Source organism: Sarcophilus harrisii, chromosome 4 (genome assembly GCF_902635505.1).
Source record: "Sarcophilus harrisii chromosome 4, mSarHar1.11, whole genome shotgun sequence".
Lineage (NCBI taxonomy): Eukaryota > Metazoa > Chordata > Mammalia > Dasyuromorphia > Dasyuridae > Sarcophilus > Sarcophilus harrisii.
In genome coordinates this window covers 164892996-164906869 of record NC_045429.1, presented here as the reverse complement: position 1 = coordinate 164906869, position 13874 = coordinate 164892996, and the positions used below count along the sequence as shown (strand labels likewise).

At 33.5% G+C, this 13874-nt stretch overlaps 1 protein-coding gene across 2 annotated transcripts in view; it reads right to left on the bottom strand.

Annotated features, from left to right (window-relative positions):
- The window catches only part of MED23 (mediator complex subunit 23), a 55713-nt gene that overhangs the window by 1733 nt on the left and 40106 nt on the right, over positions 1-13874 (bottom strand). For both annotated transcript variants that reach the window (XM_023503213.2, XM_003769438.4), the window contains 8 exons: positions 13178-13348; positions 12529-12745; positions 11622-11858; positions 10390-10555; positions 9960-10032; positions 3817-4031; positions 2286-2406; positions 1431-1562 (listed from right to left, as the gene is read on the bottom strand). In XM_023503213.2, the coding sequence (XP_023358981.1) occupies positions 1431-1562; positions 2286-2406; positions 3817-4031; positions 9960-10032; positions 10390-10555; positions 11622-11858; positions 12529-12745; positions 13178-13348 (1332 nt within the window). The remainder of the gene's footprint in view (positions 1-1430; positions 1563-2285; positions 2407-3816; positions 4032-9959; positions 10033-10389; positions 10556-11621; positions 11859-12528; positions 12746-13177; positions 13349-13874) is intronic.

Sequence of the window (13874 nt, the reverse complement as noted above, 5' to 3'; positions counted from 1 at the left end):
GAATAGGAAAAAGGAGAGATCAAATATACACAAACCAGTTCCAGACACTGAGCTAAGAGCTGGGCATGTAAAGAAGGGCAAAAATGCAGTCCCTTTATTCAAGGATCTCATATTCTAATAGAGGAGATAACATGCAAAAAACTATATGAAGATAAGCTCAGAGGGAAGATATTTTTATCTTAAGGGGACATACATATATTGGAAATGATGTGAACACAGAAACAAGACAACAGACTGGATATGTAAAATGGCAAAGAAGAATGATATAGCCAAGGTCAATCTTCCAGGACGGACCTACCAGAATTAAGACCAGAGGCAAGGCAAAGGAATCTGGACTTCGACAGGAAATTAGTGAACTTTTTAAATTAGAGGAATGAATGATTAAGGTTTTGAATTAAGAAGATTAATCTGCCAACAATGCAAAACTGATCAGGATTGTTGGTTGGGACAGTTTGGAGATAGGAAGAATTATTAGGAAGCCATTATAATGATGCAGGTGAAGGTTAATGCTAGTCTGAAGGAGAATGGCAGAAAGAATAAAACAGAGGAAAAGATAGAATTTGAGAGTGCATTAATGATAAATGAAATAATGAAACTTAATATGAGAGACAAAGAAAGATGACAATCATGGATGATGAAAAAAATCACAGTGCACAAAAGGGAATGCAGAAAAATAAGCAAGCTTATAGCACTCCCTTTTCCCTTCCCTCAGGCATCTTTATTAGCTGTGAGACCCTAGGCAAATCCTTTAATATCTTTCAGTCTCACTGTCCATCTGTAAAAAGAGAATAACAGCACCCACCTGACAGGGTTGTTGTAAGGATCAAAGGAGGTAACATGTGGATAGCATTTTGCAAATTATAAAGTGCTATATAAATACTAGCTACTATTAGAATTATCTCCCTTTACTTGCAACTGACTTAAATTAAACCTAGATTAAACCTAAATCTGTAACCAAATGTGAAATATCATCTTATTTTGTGCCATTTCCCCATCTAACAAAGATTTTTCTGGGTCACAAAGAAATTAGATTCATATTTTCTATTTCTAAACAGGTTAAGATACTACTGTTATAGTGACAGCAAATCCAATCTTAGCAAATCCCTTTGATACCAAAGTCTCCAAAGTACATTTTACTTCCCAGTTTTCTACATCTTAAATTAATTTCCTTAAAATTTCATTTTAACATAATTTACCTTGGACTTACAGATCTCTCTTAATAAAACAATGTAGAAAAAAATTTATATTACCATGCTTTCCTGATTTTGTGCAACAGATTTTAGAAGGGAATATACTCTCCAGGGAAGGGATACAAGCCAGAACAAAAACAATCCTGTGTGAAGTACTAGTAAGAAAGCCAGCAGGTCTAGACAATATAATCCACTATATATTCAATGGTCCAGAAATAATTCACATAAAGTAGTACTTACCTGATCTTTCACACTGTCACCAGTAAACATATACTTCATATGATATAAAAAATCACAGATGGGATCCATGTAGTGTAAGTGGGTGCTACACTGGTCTACATTCAGAAGCATATCATAAAACGCCACTCCAATCTGTTTGATAAACAAAGATTAGCTGATAAAATGGGCTTGAATTATCTGACAGATCTATTTTTTCAGATTTATTCTATTTATTTAGATCAATTATAGAAGAAGTGTCCAGAGACAAAAAATACATGTTTTAAAATGTCTATGTTCTAGTGAGAGTTGAATCAATACTTTAATAATTCAAAGCATATATGATTTCCTCAATATGGAAAACTACTTCAAACGGAACAGATCACTACCCATCCATATATCATTTCATGTGACTTTTACTTATGTTTATCCACAAGGAATTTAACCTTATGATTGAATGAAGTGTACAAGATTCTTTATTCCAGTAACTTAACTGACACAACTCTTTTTCCAGACTTGATTTAACATCTCCTTTCTAAGGAAAAACTACCTACTAACAATATGCTACAATCTACCCACATACCTACATGCAATCCATTCCATGTCCTTTTGACTGGGTTGAAACTTTATCCCTGACTGGTAAATAACTGATCATTGTATTTCTATGGAAAAATTTGAAGAAGTTGCCAACATTTCCCCCCAAGATATAACAAGCTAGAAGGATCATAGAACGGATGTTCCTGCCAACTAAATAATAATGAAGGTAGTGGATTAAGTACAATGACTTCATTTCTAACTTCTGGTTCATATTAATAGTGCGTGAATTTAGGGTTTTATGCTAAACACACAAAAAAAGTGAAGACAAAAACCATATTTTACCTCTATCATGCACCGAGTTCTCTCTTGCTGAAATCTTTGTAAAAAAGGTCCTACAAGGTGGTACACATAAAGTAACTGGAATTCAGTCTTTACTATGGGAAGGAGTGCTTCAGTGAGGAACCTGGAATTCAAAGATAAATTAGCAAACATTTATTGTTTATAATACACAAGGCACCATGTTCTATATAGGGAAGACTGTGTGTATGTATGTATGTATTTACCTGTAAAATGTGCAAAACAAGATAGTACTGTCAAGGGCAGCACTAGTAGGGAGTGGGAGTAGAAAAACAATGTGAAGACTTCATGCAGAAATTGGTGCTTGAGGTGATTCTTGAAGAAAACAAAGGATTCTGTGCAGCAGGTATTAGAAAGGAGCATCCACTTAAGGCATGTGGACAACTTAAGAGCAAAAGCATTGTCATATGTGAAGAATTAGTAAGAAATTGACTTGGCTGACCCAAGTCAGAATGAAGGAGAAAATGATGCTTAATAAAGCAGGAAAACAGATTTGGGAACAGGTTAAAAAAGGTCCTTAATGCCAGAGAGAGTTTATATTTGATCCTAGAAGCAATAAAGAGGCCCTGGAATTTACTGAAGAAGATGATTAATATGATGATACTTATACTTAAAAAAAAAGGGACAATTGTGTAGAATGTAGAATAAGCAAAGCACTGAAGTGGAGAATACAATTAGGAAGTTAAGCATGATTGATTGATGAGTACTTCGAGAGCAATGGAAACACCAGGTGTTGTGAAGGTAGAAACATGGACAAAATTTGATGACAGAATGGATAACAGGTAAACGAAGAGTTAAGAATCAAGATCAAAACAAGGGTGACTAAAAAAATGGTAGTTCTTTCTACAAAAACAGAAGTCTGAAAGAGGAATAGGTTTTGGGGAAAACAAATCACAAAACAAACAAACAAACAAAAAAACAATTAGCACTATTTATTAGAAAGAAAACTGGACTTTGAAGACAAGAGAGCTCTGTATTAGAATCTCAGAGTTCTAATACTAGCTACCAAGACCAGATGAATCAGTTTAACTCTTTGAAGTCTCAGCATCCTCATCTAAAAATAGCATTGCTAATACTTGACAACTTCAAAGGGAGATTGTAAGTAAAGCATTTTACATACCTTTAAGGGCAATACAAATATGGACAATTATTTTTAGTTAATGGAGGGAAAAGGGAAATTCCAGAGATCAAGTAAATTCAAATCAATTTCTAATATTTCAGCACATCTAGTACCTTATATAATGAAACTGTGGAAAGAGAACCCAAGGGATTAGAAAACACTGAATCATCACTAAAAGAATTATATTCAGTTCTCTATCTCTTGTTATATCTATATAAGAAAAGCTAGATTGATTTTTGATACCTTTAAAATTCAAAAACATAAATATTTTCAAATATAAAACGAACATGAAAACCCATCTTAATTATCAGAATACTATGTTTGCAGTTAATCAAGCTTTTGTTTTAGCCTACACAAGACTTTTTACTTAATTACTAAGGTATCTAGACCACTTACTTGGGGATGAGAGAAAGTTGTCCAATGCTAGAATGATGCCACACAGCATGTGCCAAAGCCAAAGTGTAGCTGCAGCTCATCTCAGAATAGGACTGGTGACAAGCAGTAAAGTCAAACAGTTGAAACGGGTATCCAACCCATTCAGTCTCAGAAATGAAGCTTGGGCTGTTAATAACACTCACAATTCGATCATGAAGGACAATCCAATATGGCTCCTTAAAAAGAAATACCATCACAAAAGACTTTAGAGCTGGTGTTCTATTCACTGAGCCACCTGGCTGCACCCGAAAACACTTTTTGAAGGACTGTCCTAGATGGTCCCTAATACAATATTACATCTTTCTATCATCAAAATTCCATCCATAATACCACAAGATAACGAATTAAGGAATACCATGATTTTTTTTTTATGTTGAAATATATGTTAGATCCAATATATGTATACATACTTATATAGTTATCTTGTTGCACAAGAAAAATCAAATCAAGAAGGAAGAAGAAAAACTGAGAAAGAAAACAAAATGCAAGCAAATAACGACAGAGAGAGTGAGAATGCTATGTTATGTTCCAAACTCAGTTCCCCCGGTCCTCCCTCTGAGTGTAGATGGCTCTCTTCATCACCGCACAAGTAGAACTGGTTTGAATCATTTCAATGTTGAAGAGAGACATGCCCATCATAATTGATCATTGAAATACCATGATTTTTAAAGAATCAAAATTGTGGGTGACCCAAAAAGCAAAAGAGAGATACAGTATGGATATCAATAGGCTATAGCAGATCTCCAATAATGACTTCTGATGAAAATACAAAAACAGAAATACAAAGATATAATTGGAAAAGGATATGGGATAGTCATGTAATGAGAATGAGAAAAGACCAAAGTGCTATACTGGTTCTAAAAAATGAAGCAGAAAAGCACCTGACATTTGGTTAGTTGTTAAAAGTGCTTTCCCCACCTCTGCTTTTAGAGTCAGAATGTAGTAGGAAAAATTCTGGACTTGGAATTAGAAGAGATCTGTCTCTCTGTCTAATCTATGATTTTTATGCTCACTACCTGCGTGACCATGGATAGTCATTTACCTTTCTAAACCTCAATCCTTTTATCTGTAACATGGAAATAATGACAGCACTTGAATCTTTTTGTTAATTTTAAGTATCAGTGTTATATACATGATACAGTCCTTCCAAAGTAAGCTCCTTCAGAACAAGAACTATTTTTCTTTTTTTTTTTTTTTTTGCTTACACAGGTACAATTATGTAAAACACTTACATATTAGTTATTTTGTATAAGACTCAAATAAAAGAAAAAGTGCAAAATAGGATACTTCATTTAGTCTATATTCACTCAGTTTTGTCCCTCTGGAAGCAGATAACATTCTCTGGGATTGTTCTGGAGCACTGCACTGCTCCTGTTGTTCATTGCAATAAGTCATTCACAACGCTTCATTGAACAATATTGCTGTTACTATATAATGTTCTCTTGGTTCTGTTCACTTTACATGCATCACTTCATCTAAGCTTTTCCAGGTTTTTCTGAAATCATCCTGCTTATCACCTAGTACAGCACAGTGGTTTTTTCATCACAACTATATACCACAACTTGTTTAAACATTCCCCAACTGATGGGCATCCTTATGATTTCCAGTTCTTAGTCACCACAAAAAAGAACTGCTATAAGTAATTTTGTACAAAATAACATTGTACAAAATAATCTTTTCCCTTTTTTTTGGATGTCTTTGAGATATAGAGCTAACACTGATATTGCTGGATAGAAATACAAAATAACATGCAACAACAGTTTTATAGCCCTTTGGACATTGTTCCAATTGCTCTTCAGAACAGCTGAGTCACTCCAAAACTCCACTAACAGCCTAGTTTTCCTTTCAACATCCAACTTTTCCCTTTTTTGTGTGAAGCAGTATCTCAGAAGTGTTATAATTTGCTTTTCTTCGATAGTGAATCAGGGCATTTTTTCATATAACTATAGATAGCTTTGATTTCTTTGTATGAAAACTGCCTGTTCATATTTATTGACCACTTATCAGTTGGGGAATGACATTTTTATAAATTTGACTTAGTTCCATATATATTTGAGAAATGACACCTTTATCAGAGATACTTGTTGCAAATATTCTCTTCACCCAACTTTTCTGCTTTCCTCATAATTTTGGCTGCATTGGTTTTGTTACTGCAAAACCTTTTTAAATTTTGTATAATCAATATTATCTATTTTACATTTTATAATGCTCTACATCTTCTCTGGTTCTAAATCCTTCCCTTATCCATAAATCTCAAAGATAAACTATCCCATTCTGTCTTAATTTGCTTATGGTTATCACCCTTTGTGTGTAAATCATGTACCCATTTTGACTTTAATTTGGCATAAGGTGTGGATTTGTTGGTTTATACAGTTACTGTCATACTATTTTTCAGTTTTCCTAGCAGTTTTTGTAACTGAAGAGTTTATGTTCGAAAAGTTTAGATCTTTCGGTTTATCATGTACTATGTTACTACTGTCATTAACTATAAATGTAATTTGTACCTAATCTGTTCCCCTGATCTACCATTCTATTTCTTAGCCAGTACTAGATTATTTTGATAATTACCACTTTATAATACAGATCTGGTATGGCTAGACTACCTTCTTTCGCATTTTTTTTCTCATCGATTCCCTTGATATCCTTGAGCTTTTGTTCTTCCAGATGAATTTTGTTATGATTCTTTGTAGCTCTATAAAATAATTTTTGATAGTTTAATTGGTATGGCACTGAATGAATAGATTAAGTAGAATTCTTATTTTTATTATATTGGCTCAGCCTACCCATTAGCAATTAAAATTTTCCCAATCATTTAGGTCTGACTTTGTATGAAAAGTATATTACAGTTGTGTTCATACAGTTTCTGATTTGTCTTGGCAGATAGAATCCCAAGTGTTCACAATTATTTTAAATGGAATTTCTTATATCTTCTTGCTGAACTTTATTGGTATTGTACAGAAATAATGATGGATTATTTGGGTTTATTTTGTATCTTGCAACTTCTCATTTTTCTTTATATCTCTAGTATCTAGCATGATCCTTTATCATCACAGCGGATACTTAATAAATTATGAAATAGAATTCAGTTAAAATATTCTGCAAACTCTAAAGGACTATAGGTTTAACGCAGTGTGATGCAGAATGTGCTAGGCTTTGTCTCAGGAAGGCCTCTGATAAATACATACACACTAACTATGTCAACATGGTCAAGTCACTAAATCTCTCTAAGTGAATTCATTAAAATTAAAAGCTCTTGCCCAGTTGCTGATTTGAACTAGGAGAGTGTTTCAATGAGGGGAGTTCCCTAAACCCCAGAAAGTATTAAGAGGCCCTTCCCACAACCCCGACTACTTAGCATACTCCATCTATCTCACCTGGAGTGATAGGTATCTTTCAGGTGTAGTGACTGCTATTAAGACCATTAAAGCCTATGTCCCATTGTTAACCCTTCTCATCTCAGATTAGATTTAAGAAAAAGAATGCTTTAGACTTGTAGGGAAATTTGAATTTTGCCCCACCTGGTAGAAGGGTAGGTGGGTGGAGGGAAGGACACAACTGCAATAGGGGCACACATACCCTGCCCCAAAAGCTCCCCAACTCCAACACCTACAAATATGTGCGAGGGGGGTAAGAGAAGGGAGTGAGGAGAAGATGTCAAGATTATTTTGTGTAATGTGATGGCAAATTGAAAATCAATTATTGTTGCTCTTGAATTGGATCAATAAGCAAAATTTGTTTAATAATTATGCTAAGGATTGTGACTGAAGTTATGAGTAGAATGAACTGTTTTATTGGCAACTTTTTCTTAGAAGTGACCCATCCAATGATGAAATCTGGACATGGCTGATGGAAAAGATTATCAGAAAGCACTTAACATAAAATTTAACTAATGAAGGTAATCTATGACTCTGGGATTGTACCTACTGAAAAGAAGTAGTAATAACAAGTACAAACAAAAGTATGGTAATCTTAGCAAATCTCAAAAAGGAGAGAGAAAGCATGAATAAACATATGAGTGGTTTTATAGTACTAAGTATAGGTATTTACATAACATAAGCATAAATACAAAGTCCTCCATGGGGTTAAGGTCTAAATGATTAAAATCTCACACTAAGTTATAAGAGAGACAACCAAAAGCATTACTTCTAAAGTGCTTAAGTTTTTCAAAGCTTTTCCCTCACAACTACCTTTGAGGGATAACACATTTTACAGAAGAAATTGAAACTCATAATGAGAGTAAAACTTGTTCAGGCTCAAAAACTAAGCAGATGATGAAGTCATAATTCAAGAACAGGTCTACTAAACCCAAGTCCAATCCTCTTTTTCCATATCACTTTTCCCAACAGTGGGAAGTGGCAGTCAAAAAGTATACATACCAGGGCAGTTAGGTGGTGCAGTGGATAAAACACTAGCCCTGAAGTCAGGAGGACCTGAGTTTAAATGTGGCCTCAGACATTTAATACTTCCTAGCTGTGTGACCTTGGGCAAGTCACTTAACCCCAATTGCCTCAGCAAAACAAACAAACAAACAAACAAAAAAACAACAACATACATACTAAATGACTGATCATTCACAAAGTAAAGGAAGGAACAACAACAAAAAAGCTAAGATTTCCAATTTAGTTTTCTAGGCGGCAAATATGATATCGTAGGATTTGGAAGACCTAGGACTAAAAGTACAATTTGTTCAAAAGGCCTTAAAGGGAATAGAAGGATGGGGAACATATCAAGTAGTAGTCTGAAGGGGTGATAAGACATAATCACTATTAAAATAATATTTCTTAGTCCTTTAAGATGTATTAAAAAAATTCTAATTAGGTTCCTATCTTTTTTCATGTGTCATTATGTATTGAGTATGATGTCCTGACTCCATTTTCCCCCCAAGTTCTATGGCATAGGGCTTATTGCACAATATTGCATAGTTCAGTAATTTCAGGAACATATCTCACATCATGGTAAAACTGACTATACGCAATAAATTGGAGATGATAAAGAAAGGGAAGAATATTACAGGAAGCACCTATAATATTCAGATCACCTAGAAAAAAGAAATGGATGAAAATGTGGAAAACAGATCCCAATTCTGGAACAGAAGCATGACCTGGATATCTACCAAAAAGATTTCTGGCGAAAGCAGAGCACATAAATGATTCTTTTTATAACAATTTTATCCTTCACAAAGACAAGGAAGCAACACAAGAAGCTTTACAAAAGAAGCTATGACTGGGCTATGGACTAAAAGTCCTCCATCTTAGAATTTGTGTGAGAGAATAAATGAGATTTGATGTTACATACAACTAAGATTCTGGGAGAATAAACTGTAAGATTCAGAAAAAGGATGGTTAAGATATTATGGAAGGGTGAAATTATGAAGATATCAAAATAACAATTTCAAGAAGAAAAGATACAAAAATTGGCATGATTCTGTACAAAAAGTGTTATTGGAAATTTTAAAGATCAAAGGAAACTAAGATTAGAGAATTATAAAGACAAGAACAAGAAACCTTTTGGCTATTCTGGTAAAGAGGAAAGTAGCTCAAAGAAGAGCTTAGAACTCTGTGAGGATCAGCTAAAGAGAAGCACACACAGTGGCCCCAAAGTCAGGAGGACCTAAATTCAAACTTGGCCTCAGATACTTACTAGTGACTCTGGGCATGTCACTTAAATTCAACTGCTGAGAGAAAGAGACAGAAACAGAGAGTGAACACAAACTGAAAAGGATGGAATGAAAATGGCTAAAAGAGAACTGAAACATAAATTCAAGCAATAGAAGAGCACCTAGTAGCCCTTGATTGAATTTAAGTCACTAGACTCAACTCTCCTGTACACCAATGTCCTAACAGAAATAGTAAATGTAATTGCTTAGGCCTGTAATCTTTTAAAGATCATGAAAAATAAAAGAAGTACCACAGGATTATGAAAAGGTGAACTGCTTGTTTTGGGAAATAAGAGGTTTCCCTCACTAAGTCTTTAAATAAAGGTCAAGATAATCATTGTCGGATATTTTGTACAGGGGTGCTTATTTCAAGTACAAGTAGTGCTTTATATCCTTTTGATTTTTGATCTATCTCACTATTAAGTACAAATTAAAAACATTAACTCACTGGTAACGCAGTGATGATCAATCCAATTGCATTCATCCAAGCGGTAATATTCTCTCTTCGTACTAAAGGCTGACTGGATGCAAAAGAAAAGAAAAAAGTAATTTTTCATCTATAGAACATTTCAAATTTGGAGAATAACATTACTAATCAAAATGAGATTATTTTATTTGATTAAAATTTCCTTTTTTGGTATATATTTTGACAGAACTACCTTAATTGAAAAACAATTGTGACCATTTCTTACACATTTTTCCCTAGCATTAATATATATCCATTTGATGATAATTATTATAAAGGAAGACTAGAGAAACAACAACTTGGGGACTATATGTTAATAGTACTGATAAATCAGAAATGTACAAGAAATGCAGAAAATGTTATTTTATTTAGAGCATCTTGTGCTTTCTCACCCATAAGACAACTTACATACCTTTTCAGGACAACATTTAGAAGGGCATTCCCCACATCCTTTCCTGGAACATCCAAAGCCATTAACTCCACACATGTAACATGAAGAGCATGGGCAGCTGGATTGGGAAACTCATTGAATCTCCAGTCACAGTTTGGAAATGGACCAGGAGATTTACCAGCCATAGGTGTGATCAATCAAGGAAATAATATTGGAACCTCGTTTGGTAAAATTCAGAAAATGTGCTTTATACACATAGACTACATACTAGGTCTATCTTTAAAAATAAAAAATATTAAATCTGTTCAATAGTAAGGCAAAGGGGTTAAGAGAGTTGGCTTTTGAACTATGGTACCTAAGTAGGAATCCTGGCTCAGCCACATACAATTTATGATTTGCCATAAGTCACTTAACATCTCTGGGTCTATTTCTTAATAGATAATATTAAATAAATAAAATTACACACTGAAAATAGAAGTGGATGAAAAAATCCACAAATATTAAGTTCTCCAAATCAACTTAAAGGAATTCTGGAACAATATTATAGTCTCATTTATAATGGTAGAGATAAAGAGATTAATCTAAGTACAGCATTTTTTCTTATCAACTCCATTATTTTCTAATGCTCTCAGATGAAAACTCAAAAATCTATATAGGACCAGTGAAGTGGCATGGTGAATAGAACACTGTACTGAAGTCAGGAAGATTTAAGTTCAAATTCTGCCTCAGATATGTACTAGCTGTGTGATCCTGGGTAAGTCACTTTACCCTAACTCCCTTTTAGAAGAAAAATCTATATAACACAATAACTTATTATTCTACTCCCTGGTACTAAACAATATGACCAATACAATTTAGAAAGACAATATTTGGAAATAAAAATAAACTGAATGAATAAAGCTAAAAATTTCTTTCAAATAAATATTTTTCTAGCATGGATTTGATAAAGCTAAATATTTCTTTCAAATAAATATTTTTTTAGCATGGATTTGAATGAATAAAGCTAAATATTTCTTTCAAATAAATATTTTTCTAGCATGGATTTAATATTATTTTCCAGATGATATTACCCTATCCGATTTTCAAAAGGAACTCAAACACAGAAAGAATAGGCAAATTACTCTAGAAATCAATATTTTAAGAATAAGTAAAAATATCTTCTTGAAAAAGGGAAAAGGCCTTTTTTACTGAAAATACTACTACCCCATTGGAAAACACACACATACATACACATACACCTTGAAAAAGGATATTATCGACTAGTCTGCCAATAAGTCTGCAATAATAAGAATCCTCTGGGATCCAAGGGTTCTCTTCTCGTGTATTCATAGCATTTTTGATATATGTATCACTTAAACACCAGCCCTGTGGCCGATTATCTTTTAGTGAGCCAATGATAGCATGGACAAGCTTCCGTTTGAGGGTTGGGCGCTCTCTTAGATGCATTTCATAGTAATGCAGCGTATTATACAAGTAAGTTACTGGACGGTCTGCCAACAAAGAAAAATGTGATCACAACAGCACTGCATTGAGTTGATAATTAATGATAAGAAAAAGTTAATTGTTCTGCTTAAGACAGCTCTCTGAAAATAGAACTGAGAAGCAGATGAAATAATCTCTGAAAATTAAAAAAAGCATAATAATGAATAGTTTTTAATCATAAGGAAAAGCAATTATGTACCAATGAATAAGTGGGGGAGGGAGAACAAGGTTGAAATATCTATTCCATAAGGATGCTAACATCCATATATTTTCAAATAATATGTTCCAGTACTCATGAATTGAAAACCAACCCCTCCTCTAAAACTGTTAGGTGAAATATTTGCCCATTACCACGAAAAGGGATCATTTTACTAAATTAAAGCTCAAGTTTCTGCTTGGTTATACTTGGCCTACAGAATTTATGGACTCAGAGAAAGGGCAAAAGATTGGACCTGTAATTTCACTGGTAGAGGAAACACTCTCTACCCGTGCAGGTTGGCACCTTCTCTGTAGCTTATTTTGAGAGATTAAAGGAATTGCCCAAGATAACAGTCTGGGTCAGAGGTGAGGCTTGAGCCCAAGAGTTCCCAGCTCCAAGGTCAGCTCTTTATTCACTATGAAACACTTTATCTTACTATGGAACTAATAAAATACAATTTACAAATAAAAAGAGCTCACCATGAAACTTGTATAAGCCTCCCAAGTGATCTAGAAGAGTCTCCAGTGATTTGGATACTGGCAGCAATTCCAAAAATCTGTGGATAACTATATCAAATACAGGCAGGAATCGGAGACACACATTTCCAAAGTAGATTGGAAGATAGGGAAGCTGGATCTGCACGGGAGGATTGACCTGTTCTGCTAGGCCCTCAAAATACAGCTTCTCAGGATATTTCTGTGGGAGTTGAATAGATGCTCAAGTTTTTCTCTTTTAGAAAGGACTGAATAAACTCAAACTCAAATACATTACAGTAATGTTTAAGTATTACAGTTTAAGTGAGAATTTTTAGTTTTATTCAAGGGTATTCAATTATCTAGAGTTTATTTTTAAAGCTCTCTATATAATCTTATTTCTAAAATATACATATATAATATACATTTCAAATAGACCACATGCATATAATATTATATATATATATATATGATAAATGAATTTGAAATGCTGGCTCATACTTTGTTCTTAAAAGTCTATTAAAACAGATAAACTCTCAAAAATTCTTCAAGGTATATATAATGAAACCAAACAGGAAAGAACATCATTACTGTTTGTAAAATGATAAATCTAAAACTTTCATTTAAATGAAAAATAACATTGATTAAAAGGTACCTTGTGATAATTCATATGCTTGGTATGCCAGTCATTCTGCAGCCAGTGCTCTGGTGAGTTCTCTTTCACAAAATCACTTACTCGATTTCTAAAATCATTTGGCTTCAGCAACAGCAATTGAATTATGAAATAACAAACCTGAGCTTCATTTCCTTCATGACTACGCATGGCCTTTGGTGAATCAAAGACAGAAAAAAAAAATGACAAAAGGAAGAATACAAATATAATCACTTAAAAACTCAAATAACAGAGAAATAAATTTAAAATATTCAGGCTACTGATAGGAAATTTTTTTTTCTGGAATAGTCAATACTTAATAGTGAAGCTGTACAATAAAAAACCCTCCTTTTATTTATATGTGTATGTAACTATATTTTTCTATATGTATATAGTAATTAGAATTGTTCTCAACCAAAAATTAAAATATTAGGGAATGCAACCCATCAAAATTAGTAGTATTTATTTTCATGCAATGTATTGACATTAAGCTTTAATTTCAACTCTGCTGATCTTATTTGTAACATTAATTGTAGCAGACCCCTTATCTAGATAATGCCAAAGCAAAAAAACAAAAACAAAGAATCACAGTCTAAATTAGCCTGTTAAACAGTTGTACTTTTTTTAAATTTAATTTTTTTAGCTGTATTTTCTAAGCTTTTGAGTCCTTTCTATTTCCTGCCTCCTTAGATGTCTAGTT